Genomic DNA, 14428 nt, shown 5'->3' with positions numbered 1-14428 from the left:
CCAGTGAGTAAATGCCGTAAGCGGCCAAGACCCGTAGTGGATGCTAGCTCAAGGTGTAGAGCTCGACATCTCAACACTCCCCCTCGAGCTCTGCATGTCGCAGAGTCCAAGCATAGTCCGAAAACGTCGAAGCTTCTCAGCTCCGAGGGCCTTGGTAAAGATATCCGCTATCTGCTCCTCTGTGCTGACGTAGACCAAGTCGATGTCGCCCGCCAACACTCGCTCTCGAACGTAGTGGTAATGGACCTCTATGTGTTTGGTCCTGGCATGGAACACTGGGTTCCTAGCCAACTGCATGCTGTTGAGGTTGTCACAATGGATGAAAATCTGCTGGTCCACCTGCACTCCCAAGTCCTCAAGTAATGTGCGTAGCCAAGCTACCTCGCACGCTGCAACTGCTCCACCTTTGTGCTCGATAAAGCAACCGTAGGCTGCTTTTTGCTGCTCCAAGTAACAGCAGCACTCCCAAAAGAGAACATGAAGCCACTCGTAGATCTCCTATCAACAATGCTACCTGCCCAATCTGCATCTGTATACCCATACAATGCTAATGGTGTATCTGCTGCATAGAACAATGCGTAGTCAAGAGTACCTTGCACATACCTAAGTGTGCGTCGTACTCCATCCAAATGTGGCTTCCTTGGAAGCTGCATGAACTGACTCTCCAAGCCTACTGTGTATCTCAAGTCTGGCCTCGTGATAGTCAAGTAGATTAGACTACCCACAATCTTCCTGTACATGTTGACATCCTCAACAACATCACCCTTCTCTGCACTCAGCTTTGCATTCACATCCAAGGGAATAGAAATTGGCTTACAATAAGCCATACCATACTTTGACAACATGTCCAAAGCATACTGTCTCTGTGATAGCCATACACCCTCTGGAGTCCTGATCACCTCAATGCCAAGAAAGTAGCGCAACTCGCCTAAATCTTTCATTTCGAACTCCTGTTTGAGAAGACCCTTCACATGGTCAATCTCCATAGCATTGTCACCAACAATAATAAGGTCATCTACATATATGGTAATGACCACAATCCCCACATCACTCTCACGTACATAGAGTGAATGATCAGCATGAGCTCTCCTAAAACCAATGCTGACAAGATACTTGGCAATCCTGTCATACCATGCTCTAGAGCCCTGCTTCAAACCATACAAAGCTTTGAGAAGTCTGCATACATAATCTGGGTAACCTGGATCGACATAACCAGGTGGCTGATCCATATACACTTCCTCTTGCAACTCACCATTCAAGAAGGCATTCTTTACATCCATTTGATGCATAATCCATCCTCTAGATGCAGCCACTGCTATGACAACTCTCACAGTCGTCATCTTTGCCACTGGAGCAAAGGTCTCCTCATAGTCTATGCCATACGTCTGTGCATAACCCTTTGTGACCAGCCTTGCCTTGTGACGCTCAATGTTACCATCAGCCTTATGCTTGGTTTTATACACCCATTTACAGCCAATAGCTTTCTTGCCACTTGGCAATGGCACCAACTCCCATGTGTCGTTTGCTTCCAATGCAGCCATCTCTTCATTCATTGCATCATCCCAATGCACATTTCCAACTACATCCTCAAAACATGTGGACTCCACATCTTGTATCACCTTAGACATGTAGGCTTGGTGATGCACTAGATACCCATCATAAGTCAATTTCTGAACTGGATTTCTGACTCTATTAGATCTGCACGGTCCTGGGTCACTCCTTTGCCCTCTAGCATCTTCTTGTACTTTCCTTACACAAGGTGTCCTGACAGCCGGAATTCCAAATTCCTCATCAAGACTTTGTTCAGAACCATCTGAATCCATGTCTACATGTGAAAAACCTGATGATGCATCAGCCATAAAGGGAGGTTCATCAACCTTTTCCTTTCCTTTTCGTGATACATTCCCTGTACCTGTTGGTGGAGTAACCTGCGTACGTAGTCTACAGTTCCATGGTTTCTCAACAGAGCCACGAGAAGAGAACTCTTGTGGTCCACTCAAAACTTGTGAATGTGGCCTCACATTTTGTACAACCACATTATCTTTTACATCAGCCCCAATAGTGCCATGTGCATTACTGTACCAGCTGCTCATCTCATCAAAGACTACATCTCTGCTCACTCGTAATTCTCGTATAGTAGGATTGTAGCACCTGTACCCCTTTTGTTCAAGGGAATATCCCACAAGAATACATTTCTGTGCTTTAGGATCCAATTTCCTACGCAACTCATCTGGTACATGCACGTAAGCTATGCAGCCAAACACTTTCAAGTGTGCCAAATCAGGCTTTGTACCTTTAAACTTTTCCTCAGGTGTTACATCATGCACCGCAGCTGTAGGTGTCCTGTTGATAATGTACACAACTGTATTTACGGCTTCAGCCCATAAATGATGAGGCATGTTCTTCTCATTCATCAATGCACGTGCAACCTCTGCAATGTGCCTGTTTTTCCTTTCTGCGACCCCATTCTGTTGTGGAGTATATCTGCATGCGTATACCATGCATTCGCAGAAAATCTGAAAAATCATTGGAGAAGTACTCTCCCCCTCCATCTGACCTCAATGTCTTGATTTGCATATCTGTCTCCTTCTCAATCATGACTTTGAAGTCTTGACAGTGACCAAACACTTCACTTTTGTTACGCATGAAGTAGACCCATACTTTCCTTGTATGGTCATCAATGAAAGAGACATAATATCTGCAACCATGTATACTTGCAGTATCGGTTGGACCCCAAACATCTTTGTGCACCACCTCAAGTGGATTTTTACATACATTGCGCTCATGTGGAAATGAGCCCTTTGACTGTTTTCCAAACTGGCATGCTGCACACACTTTATGCATACCATCCACCTTGAATTTGGGCAAACCTTTTACAATCTGTTTTGATTGCATGCTGCACAATCTCTGCTCATTGACATGGCCAATGTGTTTGTGCCAAATGTCAACATCAACCACAACACCTGTGCCCTATGCAAATAATGCAGCTTTTACCTCAGGCATGTCTATATTCAGCGTAAACATTCTGCCCACACATTTGCCCTCTGTGATCAGCTTACAGCCATTCTGGAAATCTTCTACATAACAGCCATTTGGATTGAAGCGAACCTGCAAACCCTGCTCAACCATTTGTCCAATAGAAACAAGATGCTTTGTAATGTTTGGGACATGAAGTACATCTGGTAAGTACTTTGATTTCCCACTCTTCATATTTAGAGGTATGTCCCCTGCATGAGCAATGGGGTGAGCTGTGTCATCTCCTGTCTGCACATAGCCTGACACATCTGGTTTGCGCATATCTCTAAACCACTCTCCATGAGACGTCATGTGATTAGAGGCACCTGAATCCACATACCAAACATCATCTTGGGTGGAATTCTCTGCAGTCATTGTATTCATTACATGCTGCATAACAAACATGCGCTCGTTTTTGCTGTCATCTGCATCTCTGCTAGTAGATGCATAGTTGCCTTGTTCTCTCTTTCCACTTGCTTTTCCCTTTGGACAGTCACGTGACATGTGACCTCTTTCACCACAAGTCCAAAATTCTCTGCTATCTGGAGTATGTTGCTGCCTACTTGATCCTGCACCACGACCTCTTTGACTCCCCCTGCCTTGAGACTAGTTTCCCCTGCCACCTGTATTGTTTTGATTTGATTGACCTTCCAAAAATTGGCCCCTGCAACCCCTTGGGCCTCGACCACGACCTCTACCTCTACCTCTGTTGGAGTTAGAATAGAAGGCCTGTTCAAAATTATTTCTGCCATGAGAAGAAGATGTGTCAAGGTTCTTATCCTCAAGAATAAGCATAGAAATCAAATCTTGGAACACGGGGATGTCGTCTCTTGTATTCATGGAAGACTTAAAATGTACATACTCATCTCCTAGACCATCCAAGCATGCACGGACAATGTCATCGTCTTCCACTGAGACTTTAATAGATCCAAGAGCCTCAATGATACTCTTGATCTTCAAGGCATAATCATTGATTGAGAGGTTGTTCCTCTTAACCCGATTTAGCTCCGACTTTAGTTGAAGCTTCCTGGCCTTGGTGTTCACCTCGAACACTCTGCCTAAGTTTCTCCATGCAATGGCGGGGGTTTCAGCATCCTGTAGATAGCCCATCATGCCATCTGTGATGCTCATAGAAAGCTAATACATCACTTTGCTCTGGCCTTGTTGCCAGTCCCTCAAGGCTTTCCTTTGTTCTGCTGTAGCATTTGCCTCGGGAATCTTTGGTTCCTTTTCATTGTCTCCTTCTACATAGTCCCAATAACCTTTTCCTTTTAGGAAATTGTTATTCTGAACTTCCATGCAGGGTAGTTATTTTTCTCAAGCTTCTCAGTAACAATCTGGCTGAAACCGTCAGACATCTTGAAGCACTAAGACAAAATAGCTGCAATCTGCAAAAACCTGCAAATCTGCTGAACCTGCTATCGTGGTACCTGTAACACTTTCTACACTCAACGAGTGTCCACAATCAAGCGTACATACAACCACTGTACTTGTACAGTAAATCTCTGTATACTGCACTTTGGAGACTTGTTCAGAAACTTGTGCGAAAAACCCCTAAAATCATCTGGTCGTGGATTGCGAACGAAGGGATTGTGATGCTCTTGCTCTCTTAGCCTCTCTTGCCTGCACCGGGCTCTGATACCATGTAAAGAATGAGGATGCAAGAGAGCTACACAAGACAAGCACAAAGCACACAGAGATGGAAAGCTTCTTCTTCTTCTTCTCAGAAAAGAGAGTACAAAATGACTAAGTGCTAAAGCTGAAAAGTAGCACATATGTACATGCGGTCGCTAAGTGTGAACTTGCTAGAAGCGTACTAGGCTAGCACTATAAGTGTAGTCCAGCTGTAGAATCACTGGCAGAGATCCTCCGTGTCGGTCACCTAACGCGCCAGTGAGTAAATGCCGTAAGCGGCCAAGACCCGTAGTGGATACCAGTTTAGTTAGCACTTGTGAAAATTTACCGATTTAAGTAGTACAACCACAAGCAATAGATTCACTGGTTTAACTATTATAAGTGTAGATCCATCGATTTAGGTAGCACAAGTGTAGATTTGTTGATTTAGGCAACACCCCATATTGTTGTCAATTCATTGATTTAGGCAACATCAATTATAAAATCATACTACAGTGTGGCTGGCCACCAATGCCCCTAGTAGATTTTGTTAACCCGAGAATATAACAGAAGAGATTTGAACTTGGATTTGGATTTGAATTTGGTTTATGATCATATAATGTTGACAATGTTTATATTGAATTGGATATGGAATTAATGAGATTTGATTATAGAACGATGACTGTGACCAATGATACCTTGATATTGTAATTTGGATATGACATACACTTCATATTTTTGTGGAATGGGACACTAGAATATGCCTCTTGTCATCCATATGTAGCATATGGATGACAAGAGGCATAAGCAAATTAGTTTGTTTAACTTTGTATATTTTTATTTTAACACATGATATCACTGAGACATATTTTAACCATTGTTTTTTACAAGTATGATTTTTAGATTAATAACATAGCAATTGAGGAAAATTTCTTTTCTAACAGAGAGGTATGTAATGAAAACTAATAAATATTTAATTATTGCAGTTGACACGTGACAAGAACATAATGAATTAGGCAAAAAGATAGCAAGTTTATGGACATTTTATTATTGAAAGGCTTTTTATAAGCATTGGTCAATTTATGTCTTGGTGGGAAGTTTGTAATCTTTTTAAGCATTGAAGAAAACTATAATTAGATACATGCAAGAGGAAAATTCTCACTCTTGTAAAGGGGAAAATTGCACCCATTGTTTTCCCTTCTTCTCTCCTCTCATCTCTTCTCTCTCCCGGTATGCATAGCACGTGTGCATGCATGGTCTCTTGTGATCTCTCTTGCTCTCTATCTCTCTCTCTGGTCCGTCTCAAATGTAGGGACGCGGCACATCTGTCTTTGCTCTAACATACTATCGAAAGCTCACTTCGTAATTGAAACCCGAAGCTTTTAGCACTTCAGTGCTAAACATTCTTATGCCAAGCATCCCATATCACTAGGTCGAGCATTTTAATGTCCCACTTAAGGTAATTGTTTTCCACTCTATCTTTTGAGTCTTTAAAATCTCTAGCTATGTGAGATCTCCAAAGTTAATTTTACATTTTCTCAAAACGGTCAATTTGTTGATATGGATTCTTTGGCCATTTTACCCACTAACTTCCTTATATCATGGGTAGCTCATATCTATGACAATGCCAATCATTGTTTTTCCCAACAAGTGTGTACACATCTAGTTGAGAACTAGTAGCTTGTTTGGTTTCTTTCACCAATAGGTGAATAAGTTTTTCAAGTCTTCCACCTTGCAGTGGGTCATTGTGTAAAATGACCGTCTTTCTTGAGATATAGAAGATCTTACTAGTTGTCATTTCTTAAGTTATGATTTTCTACACTAATGGTCGTATAAGAAGTACACTTATTCTATTACCTCTATAAGGTATTCATTAACTAATTTTTGTCTCCCTAAAAAAGTTAATATGACCTCATATAAGACCATAGTGTCATATGTCATAACACTTCTTGAAGGCAAACGCAATTGACCCAGGACTTTTTGATTTCTTATACTATGTTTGAAGCTAAGCATAACCTATATAAAGTTCACTCAAACAAAGCCATTCATCTGAAAGCATACAATTTCATTTGAAACATATTTATCGACAAAATATTTCATGAATATCAAAGCCTTATTCATTGAGACTAGTATTTAAATAGTTAAATAGATTTAATAGCATATCGGTTTAATATTTCGGTCCAATTGTCTTAATTTACGAAGAGACACACTCCTCCATGGATGACAAACTTGTTGGCAAAAGAGAACATTAGCCAGATGGGATCATACCCTTAGTTAGTCATACCTTCTACTATCTTCATTTCCTAGAAACTACCAAATATATATAACTCATTCTATGCCTATATAAAGGCACTCATGCACACGTTATAACTTGGTTAGTTACACCAAAAGGTCCTTACCACCCACTTTGTAGTCATGACCATCATATGCTATTATTCTTATTTTCCTAAATTGCCTACTCTCCATCTCTCTACTTCTTCCACCATTTATCTCCTCATTTGGGCTAATTTTCATGATTAAGTTTCTTATCATGATCCTAAGCTTTAACATCATTTCTTGCAATACTACGATGCCTCCATCGTCTAAGCATATAGAATTGAATCAAGTACTAGTTTGAGATGGGGTACCAAACTAAGTTGGCTCCTTCATGTGAGTCTACCGAGGGGTGTAATATAAAGTGGCCATCCATCCTTGGGCCAAAAATTCTTTTATTCTTAGAAGCCATGCATAATATACCTCAAAGTTGTTACTAAAGCCATCCTTAATTGTTGCAATGTGCATTCTTACTTTAATGCCTTGATTTAAACCATTGACTAGTTTATAATTTTTTCCTTCTTGCTTCTTGTGGTACAAATTGTTACTTACAATTGACTCTTTGCATCGATATTAACATACTCTGAATTGTGCCTTCATTTGCAATTGAATGCCTTCTTGTTTGTGGAGGTTTTGTGGTGGAGGTAGCTAATTTTCTCCTACCATAGAAACTTGAATCTTTTTAAACATAGTGTACTTTCCAATTCAAAAAGATTAGCCTCCCTTTTGCAAGTACTAGCTCTACTAAACCTGTTTGTGTGGACCGATGCTCGCCAATACCTGGTGTTCAATGCAAATCAAGCCATGATATGCGCATTTTATTACATACATGAAAGGGTCGTTATCCTCTGTGCTCATGTAAACACAAGTCGACCTGCTCATGTCTTTTTGTAAGATTTGTGCATATGTAACTCTTGCATAAACTGTCATCAACTTTTTTAGCCCTTTGAGTAGTGATATTTATTTATGGCACACTAATAAAAATTTATTGAGTGGTTCACAAGTAGAAAAAAATATGTCGCTGAATGCATCTTAATATCTGACATATGATGTCATATGCACATGGATTAAGCTCTGTTATTAATAAAAGAGACAACTCTATTTATAAATACACACACTCTCTATTTTTGTAACTCTTTTGAAACTAGTAAAAAGGGTTCAACGACCCAAGTGTGTGTGTGTGTTTTTGGGGAGGGGGAGGGGGGGGGGGGGGGAAGGGGTATGTTAATGTCGCTCTTTTCCTCTCTTTGCTACCTCACATCTATACTCTCATGTGCATGCATAGCACTCCCCTCTAGAAGGTGAGCTTTTCTGCTCTCTGTTGTGCTCACTCTTTTGAATCTCACCTTGGATACTATTGTGGCATACTCATCATCATAACCACTTAGGATTCTCAACCATCGACCTTTCACAACTACTTCTTACTCTCAACCTGGTTTGGTCTTTCCCATTGCAAAAAAGTGTAGATATGTCAAATTAAATAACTGTCATATAGCCATAATGTATTAATCAGTTCTCACAAGGTTCAAGATCCTTCTTTTGTAAGGAAAAGCAACATGTTCATCTCGAACATCCTCTTCATACTGAGCATTCTCTTAATGTAGCGTCTTTATTCCACATCTTTGGGTTTCTTCCATGTCAAAAATAATGACAAGCCATTCGACTTCCACATCATTGTGAGCATTTCTTTTGTTCACTGTGCATATATCTAGTGTCTTTAACTTTGGCAGTGACAAGATGTTCTTTAAGGCTTTTTGTGCCTCTATATGTACATCGCAAGGATTGCCTTTGTAAGAACATCAATCAAAACTTGACAATTGCATTCAGCATAAATGATATGCACATGAGTTCACTCCAAGAAACATTGGAGCATCCATTGCGCAAGTATTCTCACCTGGATACTCCTGTGTAGCTGTAGAGAGAGAGAGAGAGAGAGAGAGAGAGAGAGAGAGAGAGAGAGAGAGTATAAACACAATTCTGGAACAAGACCCAATGATTAGAATTGCAATAAATGGAACTCTGAGAATGTACCGAGGGCTTCTAAAGCCAAGATGCAATGCCATATACATCATCATTGCATACATCCAAATGTACGAAAACCTGTTGAATTTCAATCACATTGTGGCTCAATCTATCAAGTATTGGCAAGCCACAGAATCCATCTAAGCATTAGAATCATTGACATCTCACTAAATGTTTGTGACTATGCATGTCCTTGTGATTGTAACTCAGATATTTTAATGTTCACATCAGCCAAGTGAAGTGTGCAGTCCTTGTATAACTTCCATACTTCTGATGATGATTCATTACCTTGCTGCACAATAATCTCTTCCAAAAGAGAGACAGCAAGCCGTAGAACCCTCTCCGCATCTTTGCATGTTTTCCATAATGACTCGTTATTGGCCAATAATTCAAGCTTGTGTAGTCGTAAATTACCAAGAGCGGTCAGAGATTGAGCTAACAGAAGTGTATGGTGTAGCGTATCACGTTTTGGGGCCCTTTGCTTCGCATTAGCATACAGCTCTGCTACCTTTACTGCGTCGCATAAAAGACTTTCAGCCTTATCATATGATGCAAGGGCTTGCATATGATCCTTTGAGGTGAAAGTCCTTCCTTGCTGAAAACAAACACTGCCCAATTTCAGCATTGATCCCACAATCTGGATATCTTTATTGCCTTTGTTATCTTTCAAGAGCCCAATGCTCTCTTCCAAGAGAGCTGCACATTCATCCAATTTCCCCTGCTTTTGAAGTATTGCACTCAGATTTTCCAATGCGGTAACTGTATCATTGAATGTAAAATCCTTCGAAAACTCTATTACCTGCAAAATCTTTCTTTGCACCATCTCTGCTTCATCAAGCTGACCCACAAACACTAACAACTCAGAGAATCTTGTTAGCCGCTTGACGGCAAGGGTCGTATTCCCGAGCCCAACTTGCTCAAGTATCCTTATTGAATCTCTGACAAGGGCTAACCCGTCTTGTAACTCGCCTCGCATGCGTATTACTTCACCCAAATGAAACATGGTGTTCGCATACTCTGGGTGATCCGTCCCCAATGCTCTTCCTTTGATCTTTAAGGCTTCTTCATAGCATCCTTGCGCCTGCTCTAGCTTTCTCTGTAGCAAATAAAACCCACCAAGGTTGTGCAAGGCAAACCCAACACTTCCATCCTCCACACCAGAGCTCTCTCTGAGCCTCTTTACGGCCTCTAGATAGAGAGGCTCAGCTTTATCGTATTCCTTCTTCATTCGAAACAACTCTGCGAGGTTATTGTAACAAGAGGCGACATGAGGGTCGTCTTCCCCAAACCCAAGCCTGGCCTCCTGCAAGGCTCTGTGAAAGTAGTTCTCTGCATTGTCAAATGAGCCCCGCCTGCAGAGGTCGCGTGCCTTATCTGTGAAGATCCTCCATCTCGCAGTGTGAATGTTTGATTTTGCTTGAGGCTGTTCTTGCAGGGGAGCGTTCTGGTCGTCAGCATGACTAACCGTCCCACTCAACAGTGCAAGCCCTGTAAAACCCAAAAGGACGAAATGGTGTCTTGAATACTCATCTTTGCCAAATCCTGGAGCATTGACGCCTGGCATGTAGGTTGGAACATCTGATGATCTTTTATCGTTGCTCTGAAGCCGGGCAAGCTGCATTCCGGCTCTAGAAGAGCTTACAAATTGATTTTCAACTCTGCAAGATTCCCCCCAGAAGCGACGGAGAAGGTTGCCTCTGTCTGTTTTGAGGTGAGGAGCAGACGCTGATTCTGAGACAAGGGAATGTAATCTTGCACGCTTGTGCCGATCTCCCCTTCTCATTAATAATCTCCACCTGGGCACCATGTCTCTCTCTCTCTCTCTCTCTCTCTCTCTCTCTCTCTCTCGTCAGAAACAACTCTCTTCGATACGTTGCGCAACAAGTCTCGAGTCCTCTTGCGATTGTGCCGTTCTTCTTCTTCTTCTGCTTGCTCTCTCTCTCTCTCTCTCTCTCTCTCTCTCTCTCTCAAAACTTTGGTTCTATATTACATTTTGTTACATGTTTACATCATGATGATAAATTCCATCATCTGAACGAACCTCCTGAGGGACTGACATAGCCACACAATTTATCTTGAATCATCATAAAGCAAGGCAGTGTGAAACTGTAAAAGGTGTGCATATCAAACAAATCTGAGTTTCTAGCATTCCACAAAAAAGATAACATCCAAACTCTGAGAGAAGCAATACATAAGTATAAACCTGTAGCACTAGTTTGAATTGTCCCAAAGAATAGTTTGTATTTGGAAACATACAAATATCATAACCACCAAGCATGTACCATAGGGCGCTTGGTTGTCTCAAGTTGACCACATCTGGGACATTTCCCATCAAACATTCTCTTTGTGGCTAACAATTCACCTCGCATGTTAGGATTCTCCACAAGAAGGCTTTGTGTTTAAGACTCATTGAAGAACACCATACATCTTATAGCTTCTTTAACCACCAACTTTGAGGTTGAATTGCCAAATCCTGTTGCATCTGACCTCTATCTGAGGTTGAGGGATCAACTGTAGATAGAAACTTTTGGTTGGGGAGGAACACCAATTTGCTGATGTGTTTGGCAATGCCCAATCCCTAAATCTTTGATTAACATCCTGCTTGCAAGGAACTTTCAGTTTGTTTTACATGTGCACACAACTGCCCCCAAGCAATTCTGACTCCATTTCTCAATCTGCATCTTCTTCTAGCCACCATAAAAGCAATAAGACGGCTGTTAGAGTCAGCAATTTGATTAATTGAGCTTAACCTTATTTTAAAGAGGGTTAATGCTTTTTAACCCAAGAAAAGAACATGTGGTTTTTTAAACACAAAGCTCCAAAAAGCAAGACTCATCCCCTAAAGAATTTCCAATATATCTGGCTCTACCATCCCAAATCAACAATGCACACACATTTTTCTAAGACTGAACCAACATATTAGCAGTATTCCCACACAATATAATAGGAGCAACAGAAACAATTTGTCCCATGCGTGCATGTCCCACACACCATGAAAGTACACAACATATTTACCCTTCAAAGCCCACATCATTCTGGCCTAGCATGTATCAGAATTGAACATGTGCTTTAGCAGGTTGCCTTCCTAGCTAGCATGTGCATTTTCAAATTAAGGATACCCAATCCTCCTAGGTGAATAGACATTAGCACATGTTCCCAGGCCAGCCAGGCTGTTGCAGAGGACTTCCAAAAAAATCTCAACACTTTTGATTTAAATCTCGCCCAAACCATTCAAGCAAGGGTAGAAAATATAGCAAACAGGGGATCAAAATAGCTTGTACAATCCTTAACCTAATGAGGCAGTCCGGGGCGGGCAAAAAGAGAGGCAACCTCTAAGCACCCCTCAAGGTTCCAGTGCTGCTCAATTGGGGCTAGGGCAACCACAAGCAAGGAACAACAACAACAAACCCACAGCCAAACAAGTAAAGGGGCACCACCTAGTTATGGGATGCGAACTAGGACGCAAGAGAGATCTTGTTATGACCAAGAGGAGGTGCAGCAAAACACACACAAACAATCTCACACCGAGACACACACCAAATGGAGCAAGAGAGAGCTAGAGCAAAGAGAGAGGAAGAGAGACGAATAGAATTTGCGTAATACCTTGTTTGTGACTTGCAAATGTAGATGGTTCGTAATGATGCTATGGTAGAGCTTGTACAAAACTAACTCAATGCTTAGTGAATGCTAAACATTACCAACACACACACACACACACACATTGTCTTAGGGTGTGGGAAACCTCTCACCCCAATACCCTCTTACAATGGACACAAAATTGGCAATGAAAACACACTAACACACTTTCTCAAACAAGATCAAATGATAGAAACTTAAAATACACAAGTCACCTTGAATTCACCAAACCGTATTGCAGAAGTGGAAGGATGAAGATTTGAACGTCGAATCATGCCTTTGATGCAACAAACCTCAATTTATTGATGATGGAAGAACATGTACAATAGTGGTTTTGAGATTTTGAACTCACGCTCTCTCACTTGCAATGTGTAGCTTGAAAGCTTCTCTCATACCAAAAGTGAAGCTCACAAAGTGGTTGCTATGCCTAAGCCTCTCCTCACGCATAGAGTGTTGGGGTGCTGTGGGAGATATTGGGGGTCATTTACAAGAAGGAGAGGGGGCTATTTATAGGTTGGAGACCTCTCATTAAGATTGTTGGAAATCCTAATTTACAAGCTAACAAATTAGGATTTTTTCTGAATATCAAAACATTGCGGGCCTTCTTTGTCTGCTTGAGTCATGGATGTGGGCTCGAAAGAGAGCATTATTGATGGTAGATAAGGTGAAAGTAGAGTTTTAAGGAAGGGGGGGCCCGAGGAGAGAGAGAGAGAGAGAGAGAGAGAGAGAGAGAGAGAGAGAGAGAGAATAAGAATTACTATGCACATGTCTTGAGGTAGGTGTCTTTTATGGTTAGGTCAATGGCTATTTTGTGTTAGTATGTTAGTGGTTAGTGTTAGTAATCACTAAAAGGTAATGATATATTTACAATGGGTAGAATGAGGTGGATGGTTGAAGTAAAATGGTTGAATGAAGTGAGGAAATCCTTGTGATGGTAAAGCTTGAATAAGTTTTGGACTTACTTTTGTAGGTTCTCAAAATGACTGTCGATCCTCTTCTTCTTCTTCTCTTCTTGCGTTGTCGTCACGAAGGTTGAATCACCATGATGAAATGGTTTATGAGAATTTTCAATTAGCAGAGATTAACCATGGTTTTACATGCTGAATTTTATGTACATAGAGAAGAGGTAAAAGGATTTGTGATTAGAGGTAATAGAGAGAGGCATAGAGATGGTGTAAGTACATGTAGAGCTCATATGAGAGCTATGGGTGTGAGAGGGGAGGTTAATGATGAAGAGGGTGAGAGAAAACCATGGAAGTTGTAGGTTTAAGTGAGGAATAGAGAGAAATGAGTGTTGTGTGTGTGTGTGTGTGTGTGTGTGTGTGTGTGTGAGAGAGAGAGAGAGAGAGAGAGAGAGAGAGAGAGAGAGAGTAGGAAAGGAGGTGAGAGAAGACTATCGGTCACTTGTGAGAAAAGTGGGTAGGCTGGGGTCCACAAAAAAATTCCTATCTCCCCGGGGTAGCTCCAACTTTCTTACCTCCTTGAGTAAAGCCTACTCCTTGATGACTCCTAGCCTTCGTAGCTTTTGAGCCTTAGGTGTGGCATCTGGCTTTAGCTCGATCTTGTGTTGAACATCATCTACTCCACACACGTCGGTGTAGTCTTTAGCAAAAACCTTAGGAAACTTTCTTAGCACACATTTGAACTCCCCTCTTTCTTCCTTTGTAAGTGTGGTTGATAGCATACCTTCTAGCATTGGAATGGGAGCTGGTCTCTTTGGACAGCTTATTCCAGTGTCAAAATTCGGAGCTACTATATATAGACAGTTCAGTTAGTGGGAACTGAAATAGAGTACTGGTCTGAATAGAGAACTGAACTGAAATAATAT

The 14428-nt window shown here is 41.3% G+C and overlaps 1 protein-coding gene across 1 annotated transcript; it reads right to left on the bottom strand.

The window, feature by feature from the left end:
* Positions 1 to 8860: 8860 nt before the first annotated feature.
* Positions 8861 to 10941, bottom strand: LOC147435585 (Tetratricopeptide repeat (TPR)-like superfamily protein). Its single transcript, XM_086488597.1, has one exon. It carries the CDS (start codon positions 10769 to 10771, stop codon positions 9146 to 9148), a length of 1626 nt encoding a protein of 541 aa, XP_086344723.1. The 5' UTR covers positions 10772 to 10941; the 3' UTR covers positions 8861 to 9145.
* Between the last annotated feature and the right edge of the window lie 3487 nt (positions 10942 to 14428).

The sequence above is a fragment of the Adiantum capillus-veneris genome, chromosome 18 (assembly GCF_014529385.1).
Source record: "Adiantum capillus-veneris isolate H3 chromosome 18, ASM1452938v2, whole genome shotgun sequence".
In the NCBI taxonomy this organism is placed as follows: domain Eukaryota; kingdom Viridiplantae; phylum Streptophyta; class Polypodiopsida; order Polypodiales; family Pteridaceae; genus Adiantum; species Adiantum capillus-veneris.
The sequence above is the reverse complement of the archived record's forward strand: the minus strand, read 5'-3'. Positions and strand labels throughout refer to the sequence as shown.